The following is a 13945-nucleotide window of genomic DNA, read 5'->3' as shown; positions in this document are numbered from 1 at the left end:
TGAGCAGTAAGAAAAATGGCAGATGCACCTGATAACAATCTATTTCATAATTCTGGTTTATTACCAAAAGAGAAAGAGCACCCACAAGAGAAGTTTTTCCAGTACCCAATGAATAATGCTGTAAAAACTGACACCCCTGATGTAATGTTGACATACATCAGCTACAAAACTTATATTTTTAACTTGAACAGCATATTGATTAGAGCTATGGCCCCTGAATTCCCACTATACTAAAGGGTAATTGCTTAACCTTTTATGTAAAGTGCGTAAATAGTAATTCATTTTTCATGCCAAATTAATCTGTGACTCTCTGAAAGTTGATGAATTGCTTACTAAGTACAATTATATGCAAATACCAGCTCCAAATGATCATGCATATGCTTAGCATATGCTAATTTATAGCTCTGAAGCTTAATGTGCATGTTTTAGCAGGCACAACTGCATCAAGTTATTCAAGCAGTCTTATTCTGTGAGAAGATCAGCAGATCATTGTCCACATGTTAATTTGGCACAGATTTGTATTTATGCTGGATGCCCTTCCTGTTGCAACCCAATTTCTACGGGAATTAAACCAGCACATAGATGGGAATGGGCTGTTAGGGGTTCAGTGTCTACACTTTGACGTATATTCGGGACCGGGAATCGAACCAGTGACTCTCTGGTCTGTGGACGACTGCCTTTGCCATCTGAGCTAAAACCGCTCTTAAACAGGGACAACTGTAATCATGGGAAATACTCACTCCTGCTCTGTTATCAATAGTAGTAGACCTAAAACACGCATAGACCCACCTACTACAGTTCTGACCAATCACAGGGCTTAAAATGAAGAAACTGCGTTTGATTTGCACAATTGACCTTGACCTCAGCGAATCGCGCAGCGTGTGGGCGTGATCAACTCTAGTTTGGTTGCAGTGGATGTCGTTCATCAACTTTTGCTACTAAAAAGCCTTGTCCTAAGCTACTTAGCTAGCTATACAATATACATTTTGAGATAATTTGTCATCGTATGCAGTGCATGTTTTGCTCTTGAGATCCAAACTAGGATTTGCAGTGGTCAACAAACCAACAAATTCCAGAAGTAACGGGGTCTCCATTTTTCCTATGCGGCTGACCGGGCTAGCCAACAAGACGATGGAAAGCTAGCTGGTCATGTTGCTTGGCTAACTTTCCCTGCCTCCGTCGCAAGCGACAATCTTGTGATAAATTGTCTATCTGGCGATTCTTTCGTTAACTACAAAAGACTCCCAGGTATGTTTTCGACTATTACTTCTTTAGTCTGCATCATTGTGGGAGGATACTGCTTCACAAAGCGGTTCTCACTAATTACCTGGATATTATTAGCGATCTAATAGTACAGTTACGTTAGCTGCAGACCGCTAGTGCTATCATAATGTTAGCTTTTTCCGCTCGTCAGCTGGTAACCTAACCTACCGTATTTTCCCAGCAAGCTCACATGCTAAGCTAATGTTCCATAGAGGCTAACGTGAACCGAGTCACGTTCTTAACTCACACTTAACGTTATCATGTACTGATTACTGCAGAAATTATAAACGTAGTATACAAGTGAAGACCGACTTGCATAACGGATTAGTGAGCTAACTTTAGCAAGTGAACAAGTTGTGTGAATGTTATGCAATTTGCAGACAAGATCCGCAGAAATGCACAGCTTCTTAATGGTTGTTGTTTGTTGTTGTCATAGCGTTACTTTGACCCTGTGATTGCAGCATGCTGATGGTGGGAGGCAATGGACGGATGCACTAGAATGAGTGTGAAGGAGCTGTGTGAGACAGATGACCTGGCCACCAGTTTGGTGCTGGACCCTCTGCTAGGCTTCAGCACCCACAAAATGAATATCAGGTAACCTCTCAGACGTGTCGAAGTGTCAAACAAAGCACGCTCCTAAAATGTAAATTTTCAGCAATCTGTATTTAACACATGTAATAATAATTTCTGAATACGCTATTATTCTGATTTATTCTTGTCTGACTGTAAGTGTAATTAGATGATCTATTTTGACAAATAATAGTGTTTTGAATTAAGTATTTTATTGCAAAAAGACAGTTCAGTTTCTGTACAGTACTGTCCATACTGTAATCTATCCATTTACAATTAGAAAGTTGTTATGTTTAATAGCAAACAATCAAAACATTTTAAAATAGCTTGAAGCTGTATATTTGATTCAAGCTTTCTGTCAAATTTGAATATTCAAATGCAGTTCTCAGTCTTACAGTTTTGATAATTTAGGTCATGCAAGAGCAGGAATCATATTTTACAGAGACACACACTGGACTAACACAGACTATGTTTACACTTACTCCTCTTTTGTTCTCGTTTTATGTGCCAGTATCTGATTGTCTCTGCTTTTCAGTCCTCCACCAGAGATCCGGCGATGGGGTAACCTTAAAGAGACCCTGTTGCGCTTTCAGCGCATGCATGATTTCAGTGCTACGTTTGAGGCACTGACAGTGGGTGAACTGGCTGGTGACTACTTTAATGCCTTGGGAAGCCATCGACAGGAGCTGCTGAGACAGCATGTGAGTTGATGTTTAAGCTTACATGAAAGTTTAAATATAAATATACTATAATATTGAATATAAATATTGAATAAATGTCACATGAAAGCACAATTTAATGTTTATTTAGATAAAACATGTAAAACAAAAAAGTTGGTTCCTCCTTATAGCTGCAACCACTACTTTTTGAATTCGTACTTAGATTTAAATAATATTCTCTACTTTATGATATCTTTAGGTCTATCGCTACCTCAGTGCCTTCCTGTTGGATAGCGGTGTCAAGATAGAGCCCTGCGACAGATACTCCTCAGAGACCAATGGAGCAAAGATAACTTCGACTAGGCACTGGTAATCACTCACATGTTTAAAGTTGTATTTGTCAAGATAGCTAAACAACAAATAAAGGCACCTTTGAACCAGACAACCCCCTGGGGAGCTTCTATCAGAATCACTCTGTTTTAGGGCCTTTTTTTTCCTGTTTGCATTAATACTGCCATTAGGAACTTTGAAACGGCACAGGTTGGTAGCCATTTTTGTATTTCTTTTTTGATTTAAGGTGAGTCTGCCGCGTTTTGTAATATCCATGAAAATGCATTTTGTCAATTGTCTCTTCAGCGATGGGGCAGTAGGCTTACACAGAATGGGGCTGTAGGGTCCTGAAATTGCTGCAGTTTCACGTGGCAGCACTCTCACAGTGGTGAAATCTACAGTGTAATATCTGAATGTACACATTTAGGTAAATTGATCACATCTTTAATGTGGAGTTTTATGCATTAAACTTAATATAGCAACAGTCTGAAAATTACAGTTTTGATTGTGAACCATAATCACGACTGCATGCCTGTTCTTCCTTGTGGAGACACAGAATGGGCAGAACACTGAAAAGCGGGGCTAGAGGCTGCTGAGATCACCCTAATTTCAGCTGACGCAGCTAATATTATGGTGCCAAGATATTAAAATTGATTAATCTGGATAAACTAACTTTATCTTCTTAATCTAAATGGGGACTTTCTTGCATCAATGTATATGAAAACATAATAAAACAGCAGTCCTAGGATGAAAAACAGCTCAATGCTGCATTTGGCTGATTAGTTAAAGGAGAAGTTGAAAAGGTTCCCTAAAACAGTGTTCTAAGAACTTTTATGGTTCTTAGTTCATTTGACCCAGACCTTGGAAAAAGAGGACAGTCTAGTAATAGATATATCTATTATGAAAAGGTGTTCTGTTCTGAAAACATTGTATGATAAGTGCAGATTTTTTGGCTTGTTCTGCAGGTTTGTTGGAGAGCGAGTGGAGGTCCTGCTGGGCTGCATAGCAGAGCTGAGCCCTGCAGACAGTGCTGTGCTGAGGGCAGGAGTCAATGACTTTAGTGTGATGTATTCTACACGCAAACGCTGTGCTCAGCTCTGGCTTGGGCCTGCAGCTTTCATTAACCATGGTGAGTTTGTTTGCATTGATGACTCATTCTTTACTAGTGCACACAAACACACACACACATACAGCAATAAAAAATAAACTTTGGAGGGTTTGTGAGCCTTTGAGTTATATCAGTAGAATAGTCTGTAGTCAAAATGTCAATAAAAGGTAATCTCAATACTAACATTTTAAACATAACATTGGCAGTTGCTGTCACTTTCAGCCTGATTCAAGCCTTTCTTATGCCAGTTTATTGACATTATCAAAAGAGGCCTTTGGTACAGATATGAGGTTAACCTTTGAGCCTTAGAAAAATGAATTCAGTAATGATCAATGGATCAAGGAAATGTCCTTTATTTACGCCTGGGATTCTTTAATAACTTAAAATATTTTATCTCTGTCTCTTTTTTTTCCTTCTGGGTTAAAGACTGCAAACCAAACTGCAAGGTAATCGGCAATATCACTTTATCACTGGCACTCAAGAGATTTGACTAATTGAAATATTGATGTATTGCTCTGACAAATATTAGTGAAATATTGCTTATTGATATTTGTATTTTAGATGCAGACTTGGACTCCTTTTCTGTTTCCTAACTGCTCTGTCTTTGTATCCCATGGGGCAACCAACCTTTGTCTTTGTCTTTTGCTCTGTTTTTTTTTCCTCTCTCTTTTTTTTTTTTTTTTTTTTTTTTTTTTTTTTTTAAACCCGCCCAGTTCGTCCCTGGTGAAAAGAATATTGCTTGTGTTGAAGTGATTCGACCCATCTCACCTGGGGAGGAGATCACGTGTTACTATGGTGCCAGCTTTTTTGGCGAAGGCAATGAAATGTGTGAATGCTGCACCTGTGAGAGGTGTGTTAATCATCTGTTCATTGTCCTTTATTATTTAGTTTTGTGCAAAACTGAGAATTTTGAATCTGTAATGAAAAAAATGGCTGGCTGTTAAATGTAAGATTTATTAATTTATTTTTTTTCCTGTCCTTTAGGAATGGAGAGGGTCACTTCAGACACAGAGGGAAGCTGCCTGAATGTGAAGAAACAAAGGACCCCGTGGGCCAAAAGTACCGCCTGAGAGAGCGATATCTTCGTCATCACAGAGAGAAGGGTCATTTTCCTACAAGGCCTCTACCAGGAATACACTCAGGTATCTTTAAAGGTAATCTGTTCAGTTTTTTTTTTTAATTATCAAATATTGATAATTGTGAAAAGCAATAGTTGGGGTAGTAGTAAAAAGTAGTAGGGCTGCAACAACAACAAAAAAAACTAAATCGTGCAAGACTGATTTTTCGTTTTTGTGCTGTGAAGTAGTTGGACTAACAATCGTCCAGCACATACAGTTCTCACTTGTAAAGATGCTGTTTTTTTTTTTTTTTTTAACTGAACAGAACTTTAAACCCATGACTCTTGTTGCCATCCATACAAATAATTTGGATAAAGCATTTAATGTTTAGATGGGTGAAGAAGCTGCGTCTTCAAAATAACTAAAGCTTTGATATAAATGTTCTCTAGAAAACATTTCTTTAAACTGTTGTGGACTAGGTTACTTACCATCACAGGTAAATAGACAATAAATATACAATACAACAAGCCTCACTAAAGCCTATTTTTTGCATATCACTGCTTCACACATGTAACGGCAGTAGATTGTCAAAGTCAGAAATGTACTCCCATGAGAAGAAACTCTTGATTTCAGGGAGGGGAGGTGGCTTGATGGAGTGTGCAGAAGGCACGGCATGAAATAACAAAGTGTGCTGGGGAGAACACTGCGTTTTGTTTACAGCACATCCAGGAAAAAAGAACCAGTGACAGTCAAAAAAAAGAAAAAAATGTAACCATGCCAGTAGCGTGATAGAAACTTGTCAACAGGCCCACTCGTTTGTTCTGGACAATTCGCAGCTCTGTCTACATCGGCTCACTCTGACATTATCTGCATATTGTATCAGTAGGCAGGATGTTGTTAGCTGCTGTCCTGTTTATGAGTATTGTTAAAAATTACTGTAACAAAATTAAGTTTGATAGTGAAGCCTCACTTGTTTTTACTTGTTGGTAAATTCACCATTGCATGAGGTGTTTTGTAGACCTCAGGAACTTTTGGTAATACTTTTGAAGTTCCCGCTTTTTTGTGTGTTTGCACTGCAGGAACTATGAACGATAAAAGCTCTGAGAATGCCATTTTGAGGCTATTTAAATACAATCTTTTTAGAGGAGCTACTTTCTCAGCCTAACTATGCTTGACATCGGTGTATAATAATTGGTTGAGTCCGCAGACTCACCACAGTAACAAATGCATACACTGTTCCTATTGATGGTGTGAATGCAAACAGAAAAAATCCCTTGTAGCTTTTTCATTCTGAAATTTCAGTAGGTTATTGCAAAATGACTTATTGTAAAGCATACAGAACAACCATCTCTCATTGTTGATTAAGGGCCATTTAGCTCAAATTGGAGAGCTGGAATTCCTTTTCCTTTTTAAAGAATCACACATCAACATTAAGAACATATAGATTAAATGAACATGCTTGGGTGGTACCTCAGGCAGACTTTGCTATGCAGTGAAGTGTTAACAGTATAGAATATTAATTTACATCAACTTAACTGAACCTCTCACGAAAAATGTCCAGAGGCTGTGCTCAGGATCTGATTTCAGACCCTCATATTTTTATTTTTCAAATGATTTCTTTCCTTTTCTTTGAATGCACTTGTTTTTTAGGCAACAGTATGGTAAATAAAAATACACATGAATAAAAATGTTTTGTATAGAGCCACTACAAGTTCAACTGCTTCTTGTTGTCTTTCATTCACAGCCATCCCCTCAAGGAATTCCTTTACCCAGCAGATGAGGAGAAATGCCTTGAAGAACAGAAAACTGACTCAAACAAAGAAGTGGAGACGAGAGAAGCACAGAAGGTCAGCAAAGCGCCCATTGAAATCCACCACAGCCAAACGGCGATGGACAGCTCCACTTTTGTCTGAAGTTACCCTAAGGGACCTAAGGATCAAAGTACGACGCCACTCAGTAGATTTTTTAATCAGTTGTAAGGACCCAAAAAGCAAAGAAAGGGTCTTGCTGCAACAATTGGAGGCAGTGAAGACAAAAGGGAGCCATCTGAGAGAATTGAATTTCACTTGTGAGGAAAATAACACTAGTGAGGTAAATTTAAAGCCTTTCACTCTAAATTCATCAAGGTCACTTTATCAGAAAAGTGGACCTGCAGAACATAGTGCAGATCTTAATGGTAAGTCTGTCAAAGTTGTGAACAGGCAGGCAGTTACCATGAGGACATCTTCAAGAACAAGAAACATGGTTCGCACCAAGCTCACACATCAAACAGTGTCCACTAATACTCCAACTGCTTGCAACCATGTTGAGATTGATACAACTTCCAGTGCAATAAAACAAGAAAAGATTGAAAAAGCAGCTACAGAAAGTCAAAGCAACAAGTGCAGCAGCATTGAATCCTGTATCAGTGACAAGGCTCAAAATCCACCTGCTGAGCAAACTGAGCAGAAGACTGTCAGAGCTTCTCCCCATTTGGATGTTTTTCAGAGTGTCACAGATGGGTCACAGAAAATAGGGGACAATCCACTAATATCGCTAAAGCAATACCTTACAGTCAACCTAACAAGGTTAACAGTGCCACAAAGCGTAGAAGCAGAACAAAACTCTACCAGGGAAGGGAGAGTAGAGTTTAGAGGAAGGAGTAGACGGGGCCAGTGTCCTAGACCTGCAGCTCTGGCAGTGCAATCAGAAAAAAGAGTGTCCAGATCCCAGAAAAGGCAGGGAGGAGCTTTGGGTATCTCTACAGCTGAAGGTAACAAAGGGGTCAGGGAAATGTGTTTCAAGGCTATTACCAAAGGTAATGCAAGGAAGCGACAAGCAAGTGAAACTGTAGGAGATTTATCTCCTAGCGAGAATAACAAGGTTATTGAAATACAAAAAGATAGTATACAACAGGAGCAACTGGACAGTGTAAAAGCTAAAATTGAAGGACAGAAAGAAAAGAAAAATGCTTTATCTACTGATAGATATAATGTAATAAAATGTAAAGGTAAAAAAACAAAGGAAGAAGAAAAATGGTGTGAAGGTACTACACTCTACTGTGAAAAAACTATAGGGCAAAATAACCAGCATGAAAGTAAGAATCCATGTACAGAGGATGGAGTTGAACTTTCAGAACTGATAGCTAAAGGTGTGAGTAAGCAGCCAGTAAGTAGGCATGAAGAAGATATTGTCATAAAGAAAGTGCAGGTTCTGTTATCTGATATTTTAAGACAAGATAAATCCTTAATGGATAAGAAATTACAGGGGGATATTGTAGGAAGAGGGTTTTCTACTGTGACCTCTAAAGAAATGCAGAGTGCTGAGAAGGAAGCAGAACTTACTAAAATAAATGGAGGCAGGTACCATCGTTCAGTGCGGAGGAGGCTTAGTAGAAGACGAAAGATGAGGCCTAGAGCAGCGAAAAGAAAAACAGTAGGTAAGCAAGGGAGCAAGGGACACCAGAGGAAAGATGATCCAGCTACAGTTAAGACTGAGCTGAGGGTGGATAGTTTGCAGCTGTCGCAGAAGCATAATGACCCACCGGCCACCAGCCTCAATCCACTACCTCATAAATCCGTAATTTCAGCAAAAGCTACAACTAATGTGCATCCAGACGCCAATCCACAGACACACATGCAGTCCAACATACCTCTAAAGAAACGTACATTTCGCAGCTCTGTGGAAATAGACTCTGACCAAGGTTTAAAATCTTCTTTGGCTCTAGCTCCTAAAGAAGCCACCTCGTTAAATTCAGCAGCAGCAGCACTGAGGCAGGACCCTACCATGTGTACAGAGGAGAGTAGCAAAGCGAAAAGAGAGTGTAAACGCAGATTTAGAAGCACTGAACTCCAGAAGTTAACTCCTAAAAAGATCACAAAACAAAACTGCTTTAACAGAGTGCTTCGCTCTAGAGCTAATGAAGTTCAGCGGTGCCATTTTTTAAGGAAAGACAGGAAGTGTAAACTAGAGAGAAAAGGTGAGGATGAGATTTATAGGACTCGGATACTGCAGAGCGATAAGCTTGCGGGGAACAACCAAGCTAAGGATTCTGCTTCAATCCCAAGAAATTCTAGTAAAAATCAATTTTCAACTGTATCTCTAAAGAAAGATGATGTGGACACATCACAAAGTGATGTGGAGGAGACAAAGCCAGGCCTTAATTTTAAGATTCGTTTCAAAAGGAGTAGAGGCAAAGTGTGGGAGATGCAAAGTGCAGGATTTGAAAATATAGCATTAAAGACAGAAAAAGGAGATGAATTAGTAACATGTGATCCTTTCAAAGCCATCATGGATTCGGTATCGATTTTAAACATGGAGATGGAGGCCGCTCAAGCTCATGTACATGCTAGTAAGCTATCAAAAAACCGATTACACCATTTGAAAAAAAGGGGCGAGCGTGTAAGTGCAAGGCAAACTCTAAATGCCCCCACAGATGCAAAGTCAGAGAAAGACATTAGAAATGTTAAAAATACATGTGAAGGCATTGGATTTAACAGTGACAAAGTAGAAATTAAAGAGAAGCATGATAGAGAGCTTCGGGCTGGAGTTAAACAACTGCCAGAAGAAAATGAGAGTCAGAAAAACGATCGGGAGTCTTTGTTAGCTGCAAACCAAGAAACCAAAGTGGAAGATCGTTTTGTTAAGAATTGCTGCTTGTTTGAAAATGGGTCACAACAGAAGCATGAGCTTGAACTGGATTTAAATGGCATTCCATTACCTGTAATTAAATTACGCAGGAAGACGGAGGATATTTGGGAGGTGGACAGTAAAGAGGACCTCATACAAGCCGAACTCAAAGTAGAGCCCAAACTAAAGAGAGAGAAAAAGAGTCACGTTATAAGGAAACAAAGAAAATGCTGCCTGGATTTTAGCAAGCTTAAAGAAGAATGCAGCTCAGCCATTCTGAAACCAGAACCCCCACAATTTTCCTTGTCCCTGTCACCACTATCTCTGTCTTCCCCTCTTAATGACAATAAAACTGAAAGTCTACCCTCGGCTGCAGATGGAATCATTGAAAGGCCAGAGATGAACAGTGGAGGAAGGAAACAGAGGCAGAAAATGGAGAGAACGCGCAAGTGTGGGCCTGTAGAAACACCCACCACTTGTCTTAGTCACACACTCCAACAAATTGACAACAGCCTCTCTAGGCTCTCTGAGGGGTTGTGTTCATCTCAGACTTTGGAAAAGTCCACAGCATCTTCCAGTACTTCAAATTCGGTCATCCACCCCCCATCCCAGTCTCCTCCCTTCACAACTGCAGATAACATGCTTTCCAGTGAGCCCAGCTTCACAAACTGCTGTGATGATATTTTGGACTTTCAGTGTCTCAACTTTGAGGGGTATTATCAGCCACAGAACATGCTTCCATCTTCTCCATCGGATCTGTGTTCTCTGGATCCACCTACAGATCCTTTCAGCAGTCCCCTCTCTCACAGCCCATCCGACACATGGACTACAGAAACACCGTACCTTGGCCCTCCCAGTCCAGGAAACAACTTCACCAGTGAGGATCTGCAGTTTTTTCCAGGTCTGATATCTTCCAAAGGTGACTCTGTATCTCTGGAATCTGAAGTGAAGGATAACTCCAAAGACAGAATTCCAACTAATCCCAACTTTAGTTTTTCAGGTCTTGGTCACTCTGAATTGACTGCAAGGGATCGAATTATAAGTAAAAATTCCGGAGTGAGGCTGTCCAAAGAAGATCTAAAAACTCAGTCCCCACCTGTATTCAACAAGCCCCGGTTGTTTGGTGCAGCATCATCTTCTGTTACATCTCAGTATCCTGTTACTTCAACCCAGCCCTCCATCAATGTCAGGCCAAACACCAGCCAGTCAAAAGCCCAGACTAACCTTAAAACCCAGGGCCCCTTCCATCGTATGACTGTTCCTAATAAATTGCAGTCTTTTCCAAGTGGGCAGCCAACCATGGTTAAAGAAATGTCCCAGAGTTGCTTGACAAAGTCTGTCCCGTCATCACAAACTTCTAGCAAATTCCTCTCTCCTCACCTCTTCACTGTGAAGAATAGCAATCCTCCTGACAATCCATTCAACTTCCATGAAAAACCCTCCACGGTTATTCACAGGGTGCTTAAGTTTCAGGGGGGTAACCAGAGTCAGAACTTGTATAGTGCACCTTGTAAAGACACCGCTGCTGCTGGCAGTCACTCTATTATGTCAAGAACACTTGGTGCAAAATCAGGTGCTGTTGAGAAGACCCAGCCCAGTCCGAAGATTGGGGTTGGTGCAGACGGCCATCACAAAGGCAACTTGTCTGTCCCAGGGTTTGTAAAAGATGTAGGCCATCTTGGTTCCTCCAGCAACCCTAACCGGTCCATTCATTTCAACAGACTTAACTCCGCGTTCCCTCATTCTTTTAGTAAAAGTAAAATGTCATCTGATAAGCATGAAAACGGTGAAACCAACATGACCTACAGGAACTTTTCGGCGCTGCCAAGACCCTTCTTCTTTCCTAGTAAGATGTCTGAGAGTTATTTATCTCCACAAGACAAGAGTTTAAAACCAGATAGATCCACTCCATCAACCTCAGATAAAAACCAAGCATGTTACACTCAGCAAGACCCTTATGATTTCAGCTTTACCTCCTCACTTTCCCCGATGTCTCAACATAACAGCCCCCAAGTTGTGCACAGTCCACCACCTGGTACACCAACACCAGCAAACAAGAGTCAGTCCTCGGCCTCCTCAGCCTCTTTCCCTTACGGTTATCAAGGTCCTCCCTATGTACTGAACTTCACTGGAGATCATTCATTGACCTTTGGTCTCAGGGATGGGGCTGAAGGCTGTCCAGGACTTGGCTCAACAAACTACACCTACCATTGCTTGATGGAACCTTCAGGCACACAAGGGCGGCTGGTTCTTGAGCCCTATGGACCCCAACTTTCAAACCCAGCGTCTTTTTCCTTGGGTGGATTTTCAGGGCAGAAAGGTCAGGATGAACATTGCAGGAAGGACATGCAGCAACAGTGCCAACCTGGGGAACAACATGGTGTACCACACTATGGACCTGTTACAACATCTCACTCTATGGGTGCCACAAAACCCAAGAGAGTGCGGTTAGTGGTAACAGATGGCACAGTAGACTTAGATCTCCAGTACTCGGATTGATTTAAACCCGCTGGAGTCACTGAACCCCAGAGTACATTTGATGATGTTTTGTTTTGTTTACAGGGGATTATACCGTATCTCCAGCAAAATGTTTTTGTAAACAGTGTAATTCATAGTCTGCCAGTAATTAAGGTCCATTGACTGGTTGGCTTTTTTTAAAGCATTATTTTAATGGACTGTTAATGTATAAATGACTTGTACAAGGTTTTATGTAAGGTGTGTCAGTGTGCTGTATGGTTAACAACTGTATGGTTTTTTTAATTTGAAATAGCTACACATTTGCTGAGAATACCAAATTTACAACAAAAATATATTTGACTGAGTTCAAAGCTACAGGCCCTGTAAACATTGAAAGCCCTCTTACTGTACTGTAACATAGCTGTATGAAATTTTCTATGCCTTGAATGGCAGTAGAGACAGATGCCCCGTAATTGGTTTCTGGTACTTGTATCGGTAGGTTTTAAAAAGGCAGTTTTGTGCCTCAGTCTTTGATATGTTCTTGTGACTTTTTGAAGCACCTGTTGAAACGCTCTACCCTCGTTTTTATACTCACAGTAAGCTCTTTTCTCATTTTGTCTGCATATAACTCTGTGTGTGCATGCATTTAGCCAGCAGGTCTTGAGGGGTCCAAGTAAGGTGTGCTGTTGTACTTGAACGCGTGACTGTTGCTGTGCCAGATTAAATAAGATCATTAGTGCATAAATGAAAGGCTTGTTCATGAAAAGTGTACAGTTAAACGGTATCCAGACCCCATACAATAAATATCAGTCCCTCCAAGAAGTTGATTTGGTGATGTGATCGTAATAATTAGTTCAACCAATCCCTATGAATTTTGTTTGACCTTGCAATTTAAAACTTATTAAAAACATTGCGACATTCATAGCAATTTTTATTTATTTATTTTTTTTTAGAAAAGTTTCTGCACAATTAAGCGTTTTAAACCGCAACAATAAACATCGTCCACAACATTCTGGAGGGACTGAAATTCCCACATTTTAATTTTTTCCCCCCCGAGGACCTACGGGGTGAACACATGGGCAACATGAACTACAGCTTTTCACAGCTGCTACTTTGAGAAACTGCTGTATATGGATGAGTTAGTGGGATAAACTGCAATATGTTTAAGGTAGTGTTTAGTGGATTGAGGGACAGTACAGTATGAGATCATTGTAAAAGGAATTCTTCCAGTTAAAAGTTCAAGAGATATATTAAAAAACCACCCTGTTACAGTAGAAAACATAACAGCCCATTCAAACAGTAACTCGTCATTTATTTAGTTCTTTTTTTTTTCCCAAGAAAAGAACAGGTTATTACATAGTGCTTCACCTACAGTAGTTACTGCCTGTTATTTTGTTGTTGCTGATGGAGCTACATAGATGTTTATATTGTAATCATAGTTATTAGCTGTTGATTGTGGAAGTCACGTGAGCATTCCCCTTCATTCTTAAACTGTACTGTATGTTGAAACCATTTGACATTGTTGGACAGGAGTGTTCAGTGTGACTGCACCGCCTTATAGTACTATGAAAATGTACTGTCTTATCATGGAAAGGCCAATTATTTATTTTAATATCCTCATTCTTGAAATGGTGCTTTAATGTAATTTATATTTCAAATTGATTGTTATAACTATTAGATGTTTTTTATTATTTAATGGAGCAAAATTGTGAACAGAATATTTACATCAAGTATTTAATTTTAAAGCTTTTGACATCTTATCCAGTCTTTCAGTAGAGACAGTTTATTGTTGTCTTTTTTCTAATTGGCAGTTAGTTTAACTGAAAGTCTGCTGTAGAAATGTACAAATGTAGCCTATATCATTAAAGACACTTAATTTCTTTTGTATTTTT

At 39.8% G+C, this 13945-nt stretch overlaps 1 protein-coding gene across 2 annotated transcripts; it reads left to right on the top strand.

Annotated features, from left to right (window-relative positions):
• Positions 1–884: 884 nt before the first annotated feature.
• Positions 885–13940, top strand: kmt5c (lysine methyltransferase 5C). 2 transcript variants are annotated; one of them, XM_067477404.1, is made up of 9 exons: positions 885–1248; positions 1725–1857; positions 2369–2534; positions 2752–2861; positions 3788–3951; positions 4357–4376; positions 4644–4780; positions 4915–5072; positions 6733–13940. In XM_067477404.1, the coding sequence occupies exons 2-9, from the start codon at positions 1745–1747 to the stop codon at positions 12093–12095; spliced, it is 6231 nt and encodes a 2076-aa protein (XP_067333505.1). In that variant the 5' UTR covers positions 885–1248; positions 1725–1744; the 3' UTR covers positions 12096–13940. The 2 variants fall into 2 exon arrangements, with proteins under 2 accessions (XP_067333505.1, XP_067333504.1); XM_067477403.1 differs by having other exon boundaries at positions 4915–5084.
• Positions 13941–13945: the final 5 nt, after the last annotated feature.

This window comes from Channa argus, chromosome 15 (genome assembly GCF_033026475.1).
Source record: "Channa argus isolate prfri chromosome 15, Channa argus male v1.0, whole genome shotgun sequence".
NCBI lineage: Eukaryota > Metazoa > Chordata > Actinopteri > Anabantiformes > Channidae > Channa > Channa argus.
Note: the sequence above shows the minus strand (reverse complement) of the source record. Positions and strands in the feature narration are given on the sequence as shown.

Coding starts and splice junctions, on each gene's coding strand:
- kmt5c (XM_067477403.1), top strand. CDS start 1,745: ATGGACGGATGCACTAGAATGAGTGTGAAGGAGCTGTGTGAGACAGAT. Junction 3,952..4,356: donor TGCAGCTTTCATTAACCATG/GTGAGTTTGTTT, acceptor TCTGGGTTAAAG/ACTGCAAACCAAACTGCAAG. Junction 4,781..4,914: donor GAATGCTGCACCTGTGAGAG/GTGTGTTAATCA, acceptor CCTGTCCTTTAG/GAATGGAGAGGGTCACTTCA.